The 16,634-nt window shown below is 30.0% G+C and overlaps 1 protein-coding gene across 1 annotated transcript; it reads left to right on the forward strand.

Moving 5' to 3' along the window:
- Nucleotides 1–10,711: 10,711 nt before the first annotated feature.
- On the forward strand, nucleotides 10,712–16,634 carry LOC142554515 (E3 ubiquitin-protein ligase MBR2-like). The gene is made up of 5 exons (XM_075665188.1): nucleotides 10,712–11,237; nucleotides 11,354–11,458; nucleotides 15,625–15,726; nucleotides 15,808–15,939; nucleotides 16,223–16,634. The coding sequence occupies exons 1-5, from the start codon at nucleotides 10,818–10,820 to the stop codon at nucleotides 16,346–16,348; spliced, it is 885 nt and encodes a 294-aa protein (XP_075521303.1). The 5' UTR covers nucleotides 10,712–10,817; the 3' UTR covers nucleotides 16,349–16,634.

Below are 16,634 nucleotides of genomic sequence, written 5' to 3' on the forward strand. Positions count from 1 at the left end.
ATTTGCCATTCCTTCTTCTAGAAACCTGGAAACACATTTATTTTTTCTACTGTCATAAATTATCTATCTGGGTTCCTCCTCCATATGCTTACACTACGATCTGTCAAATAAAGACGTATAGCTTACTATTATATATATAATTAATTTTGACTTTGCTCAATGGCTTTTTAAATTTAGTCAAGATTCAAAATTATGAAAAATTTTGTGCATGATTCAACTAGATTTATCACGAAAAACTTATAAGTCGTTACTTTAATAATTGGATGAAAGAAAGACACAAAAAGGAAGAAAAGAAAAAGGAGACAGAGCAAAATCTAGCCTTGGGATTTAGAATATTTTGTATTTAAGAATGTTGGGTATATTTTCTTTTCTCTCCCCCTCACCAAGGGTTCTCGTACTCAGGGTCCCTGCCGTGTACGAGAACCCTCGAGAGCTTGACGAATACATAAAGCCAACCTGAGATGAAGAGACTCTTACTACCACCACTCTCGTGTACCATAGCATAGACAAGGACCTGTTTTTTTGTATAAATCTAAAAATATACTCCCTCTCCCTCTCCCTCTCCCTCTCCCTCTCCCTCTCCCGCTCCGCCTGGTTTAAAACAACTAATCTCAAGACACATTCGATTATCTCCTATCTTATAGTACTGCCAGAGAAAAGCAAATTATTCATCACATTTCTCATTGCCACAACCACACCAAGGTACAAAACACAACACAGAACACCAAAGCTATTACACAGCTCATAATAGCATAACAAATCACCATATATAGAGCATACAACCTAGTACGTACATCACAGCGGGACAGGATTTTGCCAGAGGGATAGCCAAATACTTCGGTTTGCATCTGGGAAATGGTGTGCGGCATATTTTGGACACTTTTTTCGCACCAGGGGACTTGATAAACTTCTGGAGGTTGGGATTCTTCATGTACTGGCAGAGGCAAGGCCTCTGTTCCTTTATCTTGGCACAGCATAGGCGGCTTGGAGATGCGGAAGATGCGATTTCACTTGCGCACGGGCTGAGCTGCAGGGGGTTGCAAGTCACTGCACTTGTGACCTCAACTCTTCCAAGCAGTAGAGCAAGTACAGCTGCACAGACTGCAAGATATGTTGCTTTGGTTTTCATGACTGGAAACTTTTGTGTGGGGGTGAGGGATGGGAGATCTGTGGGAAAACATTTGGGTTGCACCTTAATTTATAGACGTTCGATGTGGTAAAATTTATGCAAATTTACTTGATTTTTAATAAAATTTAATTTTGAAAAAAATATATTTAATCTAATACTATTGTTAAATGGAAACAAAAGGAATTATGGTTGCGCACATACCTCCGTTCTGTGTTATTTGACTTAATGCTGCCACTAGTGGAATCATGACTCAAGCTATATTAATAATATTTTTTGACCTATTTTCGGTTATATATCAACGTGGAGAATCATGAGGTGCAGTATCATTTTCTCAAGACCCTCATCATACAATTCTAATGGGATTTTATTTTATTTTAAAAAATAAAAATATCTGTTATTTTCCAAAGGAACATTTTTCCAATCTTGGCTTGCTTCCCTCATTTTATAAATTTATTATCACATTGAGAAATTCAGAACCAACAAGGAACAAAATCATTTGACATACTGACGACTTTTCCTTTTTCATTACAGTCTTGTCCTATTTCATTCAACTCTAAATTTGCTTTGCTCCTTTGGTGTATGCTACCTAGCTCTTAGATTGAATGTGCCGATATACGTATCGTGTACGTGGAGCTGTACTGATATATTTAAACTTGCTGAATCTACATATCTAAAACAAACTATCAAGAGGAGAAGACAGTAACTCCACCGGCTGGAAGCTAGGACTTGAGGAGGAGGCCAGAGGGCCACCGAATCCATCAAAAAGTACTGGTCCTTGGATAGGGATCGCCGGCCATTGAATTAGTTGTAGCAGGAATTCAGAGTCGAGCATGCTCCGTGTTACTGAAGAAAACAGCCCATCGCTATTATAGGATAGCCCTGGATGAGTCGAGGGATTAATACCAGGAATGATACTGCAGCCGGAATTTGCCATTAACATTGAATCGGTTGAGTGATCCCAAGCAGTCTCCCTGACTGGAATTAGTAATCCATCCATCATCATCTGCTGATAACCGAGAACGGCCTTTTGAAGTTGAAGGGTTTTGATGTATTCAATGGCCTTATCCAGAACTGAAGCGGCACTCATCTATTTATACACAAAACCCACAATATTTCCAATCAATTACTGGCTAACAAATCTTTTATATAAATTTTGTTCGTCAGGGCACGGACTTTGAAAAAGAAGATTAGCTATATTTTAAATTTAAGAATGTCAAATTTTCTATTTTTGTAAAAACGATAATGATTTCAATACAGTAACATATCAGCTTGGTCCGCCCCTGTTCTTGACTTACGCTACCATAATTAAAATATTGCACATGCCAGCTTACTGACTTTGTATGAGGAGCCGGGTAGTAATTCTTGAAGGGTTTTCATTCTCTCAGCAATTCGGCTCCTCCGTTTCTGTTCAATTGATCAGGAGAAATTTGATTAGTACTTTTCAGTGATATATAGGTTGATGTAAAAATATTGTGTTCGAAGTTTATTACAAAATGGAATGTATAATATAAAGTGAATAAAATATGATGTAGAAAACTTTATTCTTCTTTAAATTTACTCGTTATAGCAAAATATAAAACTACTTTACTCTCAAAACTAATTAAAACTAACTATTACATATCCAAACTAACCCAATTAAAACTGTAATTTGAATGGCTTGAACATACATAATCATATTGACAATCTACGATAATTTGGCAAAAACTTGTGTAAGACGGTCTCACCGGTCGTATGTTGTGAGAAAGACCTTTTATTTGGGTTATCCATGAAAAAATATTACTTTTTATACTAAGAGTATTACTTTTTATTGTGAATATCGGTAGGATTGACCCGTCTCGTGAGACCGTCTCACAAGAGGCTTACTCCTATAATTTTAGTTTAGTAAGCTGGCAACTTAGCTAGCTCAATTAAAGTAATTTGAAACCCTTAGGTTTTGTTCTGAGAGATGAATTTTAAAACCATAGATTTCGATTATAGTTTTATTGTTTACAATGAAATGATATGTCAAATTTTAAATATAAATATTACTTATTTACATATTACCAAGACAAAATATAATATATTTCGAATGACACTATTATTAAGTGAATTTAAAATTCATCATAATTCAGATGAATATATTAATACTATAAAAATATATGAGGAATGAATTTGAAATTAATTTTTTGTTTCTCTAGATATATTTAAAATAAATAAATTTGAAATCTATCGATCTAAACGCAAACTTATACTGACCAGAGCTTTGAACTCGACTGTAATTGAAAGAAACCCACATATATATATGTTAATTTGAAGACGTAATGATTTTTGTTTAGTTTTAAGAATTTGGTAGTTAAATTTAGAAGCATATATGTCAAACATTCCTTCCTTCGGGGTCCATTAAAATGACGCATGAAAAAATTGAATCCTATGACAAAATATTAATTAAAGCAGCACGTGTCGAAAAACGAACCGTCAATTCTTTAAAGCTCACCCTTTCACACGTGCTACGCTTTTCCAGTTCTTTGCCCTTTCTCTTCTTGTTTCTGGCTTCTCCATATTCCGCCATCGCTGGGGAACCAATGGCGACTTCTTCTGCAGGTGTAAAATGCAGGTGCGAATTTGAATGCTTTCCCATCTGGGTTTCTTCTAAGCTCATGTAAAGCGTCGAATGTGGCGGTGGAGGTGGTTGATTCCATGATAAACCCTGCAATGGAGGTAAACTTGAAGTAGAATCAAAGTCCAAACAACTGCGATGATTCATTTTCGTGGAGAGAGAGAGGTGAAGAGATCGATGGTTTGATTTGGGCATCTGATTCTCACATCGACACTTTTCATGCATGCATTTGCAAACTCTCGAATTTGTATATGCGAGTATATATAGAAAATGGCTGCCTAGGTTTTCATGATTACCGACTTGGGAAAAAGCGTGATAGGCCTCCACGTGGCATTTTGGTTTGCATGAGAAATTTTTTTTTTGGAAGTTTGTTTAGTTAACCATCCCAAATAATACACGTATTCATAGTAAGCCTAATTATTTGAATTTGGATAACCTTTTCTTTTAAAGACGAAACGTACAAAACCATCAATTTTTAAAAAATTTTCTGGTGATATCCGGGGAGAGCTTGGGTCATCGGATTATTTTGAGACTCGAGCTGAGGATGGATCGGAAAAGTTAGGGAAGCCAACCAACCCTCGTCCAAGGGAAGGAAGTGTTTTTTTATAAACCATCATTGGGTTTGCGAGATTTGGGAAACTGATCAGACCAGCACATGATTAGGTGAACCCGAGCTCTCATCTTCGCCTAGGCAGTGCAATAGGACTTAGGATATCAGGGGTCATGTCTTCGTTCTTACATCACGATCATCCGCCCGAGCATATCGATAAATGTGTCGATTTCGCGTCCATAGATATGAGATCCATGCTTCGAAATAATTGGCATGACATTCAGTGCACGTAAGAATGATGTGACTAGACTAGACACAATATGGGATGTCAGCTGTGTCAGTGTCAGGAGACAGAGCATGGGCAGCCAGCCATCTTGCCATAATTAGCGACCGAGCACCAAAAACAAAATCATCAATACATTTTCCCCTATAAATACTCAGGTTTATTTGATCCAAAAATAGGGTATTAAGTTAACATTTAATGTACGAGTATTCAATATACATTTTCTATATTGTATTTTTCCTTGCGAAAAACACTTGAACAACTTGAACGTCAGAAGTGATCACGTTAAAAAAACTTTCCGACACCCTACTAACATTCTGTACTCCGAAAGTGTACACATTATTCAGCTCAGGTCGACATCATTTTCCATTTTGGAACAAAACACACAAAGAAAAGGTTTTCCCTATGCAGTAATTGTTAGATATATTTATAAAAAAAAAAATGAGCACTTGACACACCAGTGCATGGGGGTGTTACTTGTCAACAGGGAAAAGCATATGTATTGTTTCATATGAATTAAATCGTCATCTCAATTTTCTGACTCCGTGTGCACAGGTTATTGGAGAGCACAAAAGTTGGCAGTTAACTCATCCATTGGAGTGAATGCTCGTGTCTATCCGTGATGATTGGTCACTATTCTGTGCGTATAATACGTCATGCGATACATAATCGCAAGCAAGAGCTGTACTTGTCCAATACATAGAATCTTGGATGTCACATCTGTATTCCAGTGTGTGGTACTACGTACGCGTGAGAAATATCATCTTTATGATATAATTTTTTATTTTATCCCATATATATCCCCTTAGTTTAAAACGGATCAATAACATCAAATTACTGTTTTGATTCAAAGAATAAATCGATCGAAGGAATAATATTTTATTCAACCTTTCAGAATATTTAAGCAACTCAACTGTGTTGCCTCCCGATGTATTCACGCTCTCATTCTAAAATTTTGTGAGAAGATTGGTATGTGATTATATATGAGGTGATCCGTTCAGGTCGATACTCGATTTGTCGGGTGGTGTGTGTTTTGATACTTGAATCTAACCCGATTTTTAGGCTACCCAATGAATTGTGTTCGACTAGGGTATTTCGATTTTGTAGGTATGAGTTTAAATCTTAACATATTTTTCACTAAACTAAAATTTCAATGTATTTTTTTCCTTTTGAGTTGATTTTTTAACATATTTAAACTAAAATAGTAATGTCATGATATTTACTAATTTTTCATGAATTTCTTAGCTTGATAATTTTTTTTTTTTGCCAAAAATTTTCACGCCTTTTGCAAGATTGTAAAATCGCACTTTAAATTTATGAATATTTTTAACACAAAAATAAAATAATGTGTTTTGTTGTTAATATTTCTAGGAGGAATCTCTATTTAATCATATCTGTCAAATTCAAAGACGAATATACTTTTTTGAAAGCTAAGTAAAGAATCCAAAATGGTCCTATTTCCATAAGTATGAAATTAGAAAATATCATATATAATGTCTAAATTTATGAATGTTAAAGTTTCTGTTTAAATTTAGTACACATATTTAAATATCTTGCAACTCAAAGTCACTAATGAGTCAATCTAACATCAAGACCAATAAAAAAATTAGTTTTTAATCTTACTTGGTACATGATCAGGTTATTCGGGTAGCATTATATTATTCGAAACCTGACCCGATTCAGAATATTCTGGTTTGTGTTTTACTCGAACCCCCACTAAATATCCGAACTACCCGATTATTTTCACCTTGATCGGGGTCGGATCAGAATCCCACTACCCGACGACCCGGTTGCTCATCCTATTGATGGCCAGCCTACACATCAATTGTTCTTTATATAAAGAACTCGTAGAGAAATTTGCGCGGGATCATTAGACCATCTCCAATCATGGCACCACATTGGCACCACATTGGTGCCACACCATTGTGGTGCCATGATTTTTCACTCCAATCCAGCACCAAAACTGGCGCTGGATTGGAGCAGCTCTACAAGCTGCTCCACATGTGGCGCAACAATTTTTTATTTATTTATTTTTTTTAGTTTTTAATTTGATTAATTTAATATAAGTGTTTAATATATAAATTATAAATTTTAATATATAAATTATAATATTTAATTATATTATATTATCAAATTATAAATAATTAACATAAAACAGAAATATTAATATTGAAAAAAAAAAGAATATTCTTGGAATATTCTATTGTAGTGTAAAATGTAGTGCAATGTGGTTGGAGATTATTTTAGTGTAACACCAATGTAGTGCAGAATGTAGTGCAGTGGATTGGAGATGGTCCTTAGGGATTTTGAATTTCAAAAAATGGATAATACAATCTTTCAATATCCGTGATTATCATAATCACTTATCTAGATTTTAATAATTAGATATCCATCAAATCACAATCATATTCATCAATATATCGCTGATAAAATTTGAAATCCAAAATAAACTGATAAAATCTCTTTACGTACGAAGTTGCAATCTTATCCTCCCCGCACACTATATGGAATATAGTGATGTTATATATGTAAATAAGTAATATTTATATTTAAGATTTCACATATCATTTTATTATAAACAATAAAACTATAATCGAAATCTATGGATTTAAAATTCATTTCTTAAAACAAAAACCTAAGGGTTTCAAACTTTAATTGAGCTAGCCAAGTTGCCAGCTTACTAAACTAAAATTATAAGAGTATGTATCTTGTAAGACGGTCTTACGAATCTTTATTTGTTAGACGGGTCAATCCTATCGATATTCACAATAAAAAGTAATATTTTTAGCATAAAAAGTAATATTTTTTCATGGATGACCCAAATAAGAGATCTGTCTCACAAAATACGACCCGTGAGACCGTCTCACACAAGTTTTTGTCTTAATTAAATGTTTTATAATATAAATTTATAGTTTTTGTTTTATTAAATGGTTAAATATTATATGTTTTATAAAAAATAGTATAAAATATAAGTTGTTGTGTAATTGTAAGTTTTTATTTTTTCTACAGGTTCGATAAAACCATAATAACATTGACTTTGCAAATGCGATTAAGATGATTCTTGTACATGTATAAAGTTGATTTTAATATCTATAATATTGGTGGCAATCATGAGATAAAAATCTTCTCACAATTGATATCAAATTAAGCAACAAATAAAGTTACCTAAATAGTGGTAGTTTTACCATGCTAGAGCATTTTGATCATATCTTTCAAATTACTCAGTCAAATAGTAACAAAAAATATCACAATTCAAATAACTCAATTATCTACATGTTTTGTTTTATGTTGAAAAGCAAAATCAGATCGAAAAATTTTCAAAAATGATGTGTATGATGACATAATTTCTTGGAACACCGATGAAGACTTATGTGTACAAAATAATATTTTATTTGTGGTTGTCTCCTCAAATTTGGCTATAAATAGATGTGCATTGTAATGTATTGAGATATTACTCATTCTATGAACAAACCTTTGAATTCATAATATTTCTCTCTTTATTTTTCTTTTATTTCTTCATTTAAATATAATTAGCATGTTAATTTCATATTCAAAGTTTTACAACTTCCCAAAGTTGAGATGAAAATGTGAAACACTTGGTATGATAATAAGGTTATTAAAATATTTAATCATTATTTATTGTTTATGTTATATTTATTTTTTTAAGCATTATTATACTTTACTTATAAGTGAGAGTTTTGATTTATTGTTGCTATATGTTACACTAAATTGTTGGAATAATTAAATGTTTGTTTGGTATTATCAACTATTTAAAGTGGATGTCTTGATTTATTATATATGAATATATCATAATATTAATTTCTTGGTATCATTTAAATGTTTGTATGGTTTTATCAACCATTTAAAGTGAGAACATTGATTTAATGTTTACAAATATATATATATAGTACAACAAATACTTGATAACATTTATAATTTTTGGTATATATTATATAATTATAAGATAATATAAACGTAATATAAATATGATTATTTAATATATTGACATCATTTTACTAAGTGGATTTCAATAATGTTTATTAATGTTAACTTTATTAAAATACCAAAAGTGGATCATCTAATCTCAACTACTTAAATTAAAATTTGAACAATTAAAAATTATCAATTAAAGATTCAAACAATTAAAAAAAAACAAAACAAAAGGACATTTTAGTGGATTTGTAATTACCTCAACTTTCCTGTGGATACGATATTCGGACTCACCGTATTATACTACTTGTGTACAACATGCTCTTGGAAATACAACAATCAAAGTCGCACCAAGCACCTGCCGACTTCTTTGAGTCCAATCATAAATTGAAATTGAGTTGAATGTATGAAAATGGTGGATTCCTTGTTGAGCATTTGTATATTTCAATTATTATTTTTTATAGTTGTTTTGATTGTCTTACAATTTTTTATCTGTTAAACGAATCAATTATGTCCATATTTACAATAATAACTAATATTTTTCATAGATAATCCAAATAAGAGATCAACATCACAAAATTAACTTGTGTGATCGTCTCATAATTTTTTTTTTGTGTATCATATATACACAACCCAAAAATATATACAAATCTCTCATGTCAAAGGATAAAAAGAATTTGTGAAAATATATATTGACAATAACATTTATATACACCATTTAATCAGTGCATGTACTACTTACATTACATCTACTTGTTTTCTTAAGATCACTCTCTCCCTGATGGAGTAAATCATTCTATCTTATAGCGGCACAACAAGTATAGTTATTATATATATAACCTAGAATAATGACTCCGATAATTATAATCAAATTATTGCTTCCAACTAATGATTCTTTAATCAAAAGAATAATTTAATAAAATATATATCCGAGTAATATCCAACTGATAAATATAATATGCACATGATTAACATTAAATAAAACGTTTAAGAGGGCATATAAATTCGACAACAATTTTTCCCATTTATAAAAGAAAAGATACACATAAATTTATAATAATTAACATCAATCAAGCCTACAAGTTATATATAATCCATATCTTGTAATAGAACTTAAAATACATGAGAGTTGAGTCCAACCTAAAATTTCATATTACCATTAGGACAATACCTCAAAGATATATTTAACCCCAAACTTCGTACGATTATGAATTTGATAGCTTCCACTGTGAGCTGGAGTATGCTTTGGCCTCACCTTATTATGTGTAGCATAACCCAGTTCGAATTCGAGCTCAAACTCAATCTCGAGAAAGTTGCAGCTTACGAATTGTATGTGTTTGCGTATATAAAAACCCCACAAAGAAAAGCCTAGTCCATATATTATGGACCCATATAATTGGTCTCAAAATGAAAATATTTGTGGTCCAAAGATTTTTTTTGCTACATTCCAATGCGCTAATAGCCTCCAACAAATAACAATACCAAAACCTTAAATCTTTCAATTTAGTTTCACTATATTGCAGATCACACCTACCCGATGATATTAAAAACAAAAGAAAAAATTTCATATGGAAACTTTTACAAGTACCGAGACTGAACCATGCATATCTTAATTACGAGAGTAATAATGCTTGTAATGATGTCAGTGAATAAGTTGCTGCAAAAAACAAACGACGTTTGCTCTTTAAAAGTAAACTTAAGGTCTTGACGTGAAAATAATTTCCATGAGCTGTTCGAGACAATAATGCAGGGCAGCCCTGCACGCTCCCAAAAAAAAAAAAAACAATAGAATAGACAATTGTTACCGGTTAATGAGATCCTACCTATATGGGCACTACCCTCACTTCAATTTCAACGGGTAAGATCTTGCCACACATACAATTTCAAAAAAAAAAAGTGGGTCCTATATATGCAAGGACAAATCTTGGTCATCCATCCTATCATGAGAGCAATGCCCACATGGATACGATGAAATAAACCATTGTTACCCAAAAGAGATTGGCCTTTTTGGTGTCACATCTTATTCCCAAAAATCTTGGTTACGACATACTACATCATCATCTACCACATATTATTGTCCAATATTTACATCACATTTTCACCATTTATTTATCAGTACTATGAACATTATTTACTTTAAAATTTTAATTGTGGAAGGAGAGTTGTCGGGAATGTGTCCTGGCCAAGTTTTTCATCTTCATAATATGTATATGATTAAAAATGTTTGGCATAACTACTGCAATCGAGCATTTTTCCTTCTCACGTGTTTTCATCATTCTTGTAGTCTCAAGAACACCCAAGCTCCCTTCATTCTTTTGCATATTTTATCATGCTCCTCCTATTGATCAATGAACACGAAACGCTGATAAAAAAATCGAAAAAACAAAAGAAAACAGCATCATGTTCAAAGCCCAAATCTCGTTCCATTTCCAATATAATCTCCAACGTGAACAACCCAACTGAATCAAGAAACACATTCAGTGAAAATCCCAGGAAAATTAACAAGTTCTTTTTGGAAAAACTCAAAGATCTGGGATGTCAGGAGGCTTCAGCCTCTTCGTCTCCTGCATCGGTGAAACACACAAGAAACAAGAACCTGGATAGGAGAAAAATATCTTCGAGTAACCGAAGAAATCCTGCAAATGTTGCTGATGTTTCCTACGTCTGCTGCACTCCTCCGGGAGTTGGCATTGTTTCTGATTTTGTACCAAGACGTGGAAACACTAATCGGAGTACTGATCGCCGAAAGGTATATTTTTTTATATATTTTTTTGAATTTGCATAGGAAAATATTTGATTTCTTTAATGGGAATTATTTTTACTGGAAGTTTAAGAGATTTAACTCAATGTTCTTTTACTTTAGTATATACTCATGTGGGTAAGAGAAATGTGGATGATTCAGATCCGAGATTTCCAGGCAGTGTTATTGGATCCAAACTTGATAAACGCTCTTTGAGAAAAATCGTAGAGGTCTGGCATCGTTTTCTTCCCTTTCTTTCTTTTGGTTATCCTTTATAATAATCTATATATTATATATATATATTAATCTCATTGTGAACGGACATTATTAACCTTCACATATTTACTTATTTTCATTATTAGGTAACATACGTGGTAATTTCACATTTATTTCATTAATTAATAATTAATACTAATTAACCATATTTTATGATTATTATTTTGTGTTTTTGACTTTCTTCTCCATGTTCTTAAATGTTTGAGCTAATTTTAAATAAACATACTATTAAATTTACTTAATATTAATATTAATTATTTTTTTCAAATTTTAATAATTTTCGTTCTATATTTAATATTGATAAATGAAGAAAAAAAATTAAAATAATAAGTATTATTTTTAAACTAAATAAAATGAATTGAATTGAAAATAAAATTATATTTAATCAAAATTTTAAATTTATTTTGTCAAATTATTAATTTTTAAATGCATGAACAAATATAATATTTTATAAACCTAAATTGTGAATATAAATAATATTAATAAAAAAAGTTAATAAATTTGAATCAGAAGTACATATAAAAGTGAGGACGAAGAATCGTTCATCCACATACATTGGATGATATGATACTAGAAAAATATTGTTGTACAATTGATAAAATGAGAAAGAAATACGTAGAAAATCAATCAATTTTTTCATTAGTTTTTTTATTGTTTTTAATTAACAAAAATATACCTATAAAAGTGTGGATAGTAGAAAAGTTTTCTCATTGTGAACGGACATTATTACCCTTCACATTTTACTTATTTTCATTATTAGGTAACATACGTGGTAATTTCACATTTATTCCATTAATTAATAATTAATACTAATTAACCATATTTTATGATTATTATTTTGTGTTTTTGACTTTCTTCTCCATGTTCTTAAATGTTTGAGCTAATTTTAAATAAACATACTATTAAATTTACTTAATATTAATATCAATTATTTTTTTCAAATTTTAATAATTTTCGTTCTATATTTAATATTGATAAATGAAGAAAAAAAAATTAAAATAATCAGTATTATTTTTAAATAAAATAAAATGAATTGAATTGAAAATAAAATTATATTTAATCAAAATTTTAAATTTATTTCGTCAAACTATTAATTTTTAAATGCATGAACAAATATAATATTTTATAAACCTAAATTGTGAATATAAATAATATTAATAAAAAATGTTAATAAATTTGAATCAGAAGTACATATAAAAGTGAGGACGAAGAATCGTTCATCCACATACATTGGATGATATGATACTAGAAAAATATTGTTGTACAGTTGATAAAATGAGAAAGAAATACGTAGAAAATCAATCAATTTTTTCATTAGTTTTTTTATTGTTTTTAATTAACAAAAAAGAGGAAAAATTTGAAAAAGTTAAGCACACTATAAATCTAATGTATTGATAAGCCTTTTAATAATAATCAATTGAATTGGAAAATATTATTATACTTAAGTAATTATATTTTATTCTAATTCAAATTTAGTAACTTTTTAATGTCCAATATATATAGAATTCATCAGTAGAGTACATGATTTTATTTTTCAAACGATAATAAGAAAAAAAAGAACCTTAAAATAGAAATATAAAATGAGAACGAATTCAAATTTTCTGTTAATAGCTTCTTTTTCAATTGGGAAAGGACATAATTATCATTTACATGCTTACTTATTTTCATTATTAAGTAACATATGTGGTAGTTTCACATTTAGTCTATTAATTAATAATTAATACTAATTAACCACGTTTTATAGTTATGATTTTGTGATTTTGACTTTCTTCCCTTACTTTCACATTCTAATAATATTTAACTAAGTCATATTTCATTAAAAAAATTTATTTAATTATATATTATATACATATAAATGTGTGGATGATAGAAAATTTTTCTAATTGTTGTAAATAAAGTTGAATTATATTCATATTTTAATTTATATGTAGCAAATAAGTCATGTCCATGTTTTTAAATGTTTGAGCTACTTTTTTAAAAAAACATACTATTAAATTTACTTAATATTAATATCAATTATTTTTTCCATTTTAATAACTTTCTTGGACTTTCATTTAAATTCTAAATTAAATTAATTATGTTATTTATTGTTCTATTTCACTATCATTTGAATTCAATGAATTATTAAAAATAAATTTTAATATAATTAGATTTAAAAAAAATTCAAAAAATTATATATATAAAGGACTAATGATAAAGTATCTGAGTGCTTTGAACGAAGAGTCATTCAAATAAATTCTAAATTAAATATTGACAAATGAAAAAATTAAAAATTTAAATAATCATTATTACTTTTAAATTAAATACAAAATTTGAATTGAAAATAAAATTATATTTAATCAAAATTTTAAATTTATTTTGTCAAACTATTAATTTCTAAATGCATGAACAAATATAATATATTATAAATCTAAATTTAATTGTGAATTTAAATAATATTAATAAAAAATTAATAAATTTGAATAAGAAGTATCTATAAAGTGTAGACAAATGAATTGTTCATCCACATACATCGGATGATGTGATGCTAGAAAAATATTGTTGTACTAATTGCTAAAATGAAAAAGAAATATGTAGAAAATCAATCAATTTTTTCATAAGTTTTTTCCCACTAATTTTGATAATAAATAAAATAAATTGAATGATTAACTGTTTTAATTACTCTCATAGATTCTATTTTATTTAAGTCTACTCATATTTATATATTATCAAATAGTACTCAATCATAACAATAATGTCATGACATTTTATTTGTATTTGTAGTGTTATTTACATACAAGTATATAATGACAATTATATTGACAAAAAGGTAAGCACACATTAAACAAAAAAAATCAACAAACACTTAATTTGAAAAAAAAAAATAAAAATTTGAGCTTATTCACAAATTTTATACTTTTTCAGCTTATTTTTCTAAAAAAAAAAATCAATGACGGTATCTATTATATGTTGAAAAAAAGTAGAGTCAAATGGTACATAGATAAAATTATTATAAAATTGTTTTAAAAAATGACACAAATGAGTCAAAAAGAGTAAGAGCAAGATGTTCCTACAAATAATTATTAGTATTTAACATAACTAAATTGGAAGTTATGTTGGTGTAGAGTAAGTCTCTTATGAGAATGTCTCACGATTTTTATATGTGAGGCGAGTCAACCGTACCGATATTCACAATAAAAATTAATATTCTTAGAATAAAACTTAAAATGAAAAATTGTTTTCATATGTTCTTAATTATTCCAAATTATAAGTAAGTACTATTTTAGATTTTCAAGATGTAATTTTTACATTTTAGGAACATATTTATCAATTAATTGATATAATGAGTAGATAAATATCAACATCATATACTAAAATGTTTTCTTCCACTCTTATATTGTTTAATTAATTAAAATATATTCATATAATTCTATTTACACTCTTATATTGCTTAATCAATTCAAATCATTTCACATCATTGTATTTGTATTGTTATTTTAGTTCAATTTAGTACTTAATATGATAAATCATTATTCCAAATTCTTATAATTTGTTTTGATCTATCTTTTTCCGAACGAAATGTTGTTTCATGGATTTGATCACGTTATGCAAAGATTAAAAATATTTTTACTATTAATTTATTTTTTAATTATTTAGAATATGGGTTCATGTGCGGATGCACGTGCTTTTTTGCTAGTAAATACTTAAATGAGCCTCCATCTTCACTTATTCACAGATAACCAAGCTTACTTTTAGTACCATAACTTGCGTTTTCGGCAAATGGTTAGAGGATTTTTTTGACTGTAAATGACCACAAACTGGCTAACTCTCATCTCGAGCAACCAATTTGTAGGGATTTCTTGCATAATAAATGAGAAAATACGACATGTATTAGTAGTAATCCATTTATGTCCAATCAAATCCTCGATCGGAAGCCCGGTCCATTTGATAATTGGCAACCGAGCTACTAATAATTTATGTAATTTTTCTTCCTACTTTATGTATTTTCCATCTATATAATTGAATCTTGGAATGTCTAAATGCATGAAAACATGATATACCCGATGGACATGTAAGCCGAACGAAAGGTAATTTCAAAATTTTGATGCAACACAAGGAGATTGAAATTGAATGAACGCAGATGATGGTGTTCCAAGAAAACTTGCTCTCGGCAAGAAGAATCCACAATGGATCCGATCGATACAAAGATTGGAGACTCGACATTGATGATATGTCATATGAGGTAATTTCAGTTATGCAATTAATAGAATGTAACTAATCGTGGCATTCATAACTGAAGTTAAATTCATTATGTTGCGACTAGGAGCTGCTGGATTTGAGTAATGGGATTGGGAATGTCTGCACTGGTTTAAAACAAGAAGAGATATCTAATTGCTTAGGGAAATTCAAGCCCTCCGGCTCTCCAGACAAAGATTGGAGATGTAGCGTTTGCCAAGTGAGCATTTTCGATTTTTAAACTCGAATATTGCAGATGTTATACTTTAGTGTAGTATCAAAGGTTTCTTGCTAGGAAAACCAAGCCCCAGTGGCCAAACTTATAGGAGATTGCTGGGTATTGGGTTGGCAAACGCAAAATTTCAGACAGCATCCAGCAACACACAAGATTTTAGTCGATACATCAATCTCGTCTCTTAAATTTAAATTGAAAAAAATTAATCGTGAATCATAACTTGATGCTATGAAACCGGAATTTAGGAAATATTATTTTGTTTATGCAGGATAAATGCTGTGAGACTGAAGATATAGAAACACTGGAGTGTGGACACCATCATCACTTACAATGCATAAAGCAATGGCTACTGCAGAAAAATTCATGCCCTGTCTGCAAAGCTGCGGCAATTTAAGCTTACAATTGGTAAAGAAGTCGCCACGAGGGTAAGAGACAGGATAACTGGATAAGAGTACCCAGAATAGTGGTTTGGGTATGCAGCTAGAATGGTTGCATGATTCATCTTCTACATTAGTAAGTTTCTTGCTTTTCGATTTTTCAGGTCCAAAGTTTCATGTTTACTGACTAGAATTTTGAATCTTGTACTCATATTCTGGAAAAGATTCATGTCCATTATTGTACTAGATTCTGTGTTGTGCCCGTCAAATTTCCTCCTAATTCTAGGAAGTGGCGAGTCTATT

Source organism: Primulina tabacum, chromosome 1 (genome assembly GCF_025594145.1).
Source record: "Primulina tabacum isolate GXHZ01 chromosome 1, ASM2559414v2, whole genome shotgun sequence".
Classification (NCBI taxonomy): domain Eukaryota; kingdom Viridiplantae; phylum Streptophyta; class Magnoliopsida; order Lamiales; family Gesneriaceae; genus Primulina; species Primulina tabacum.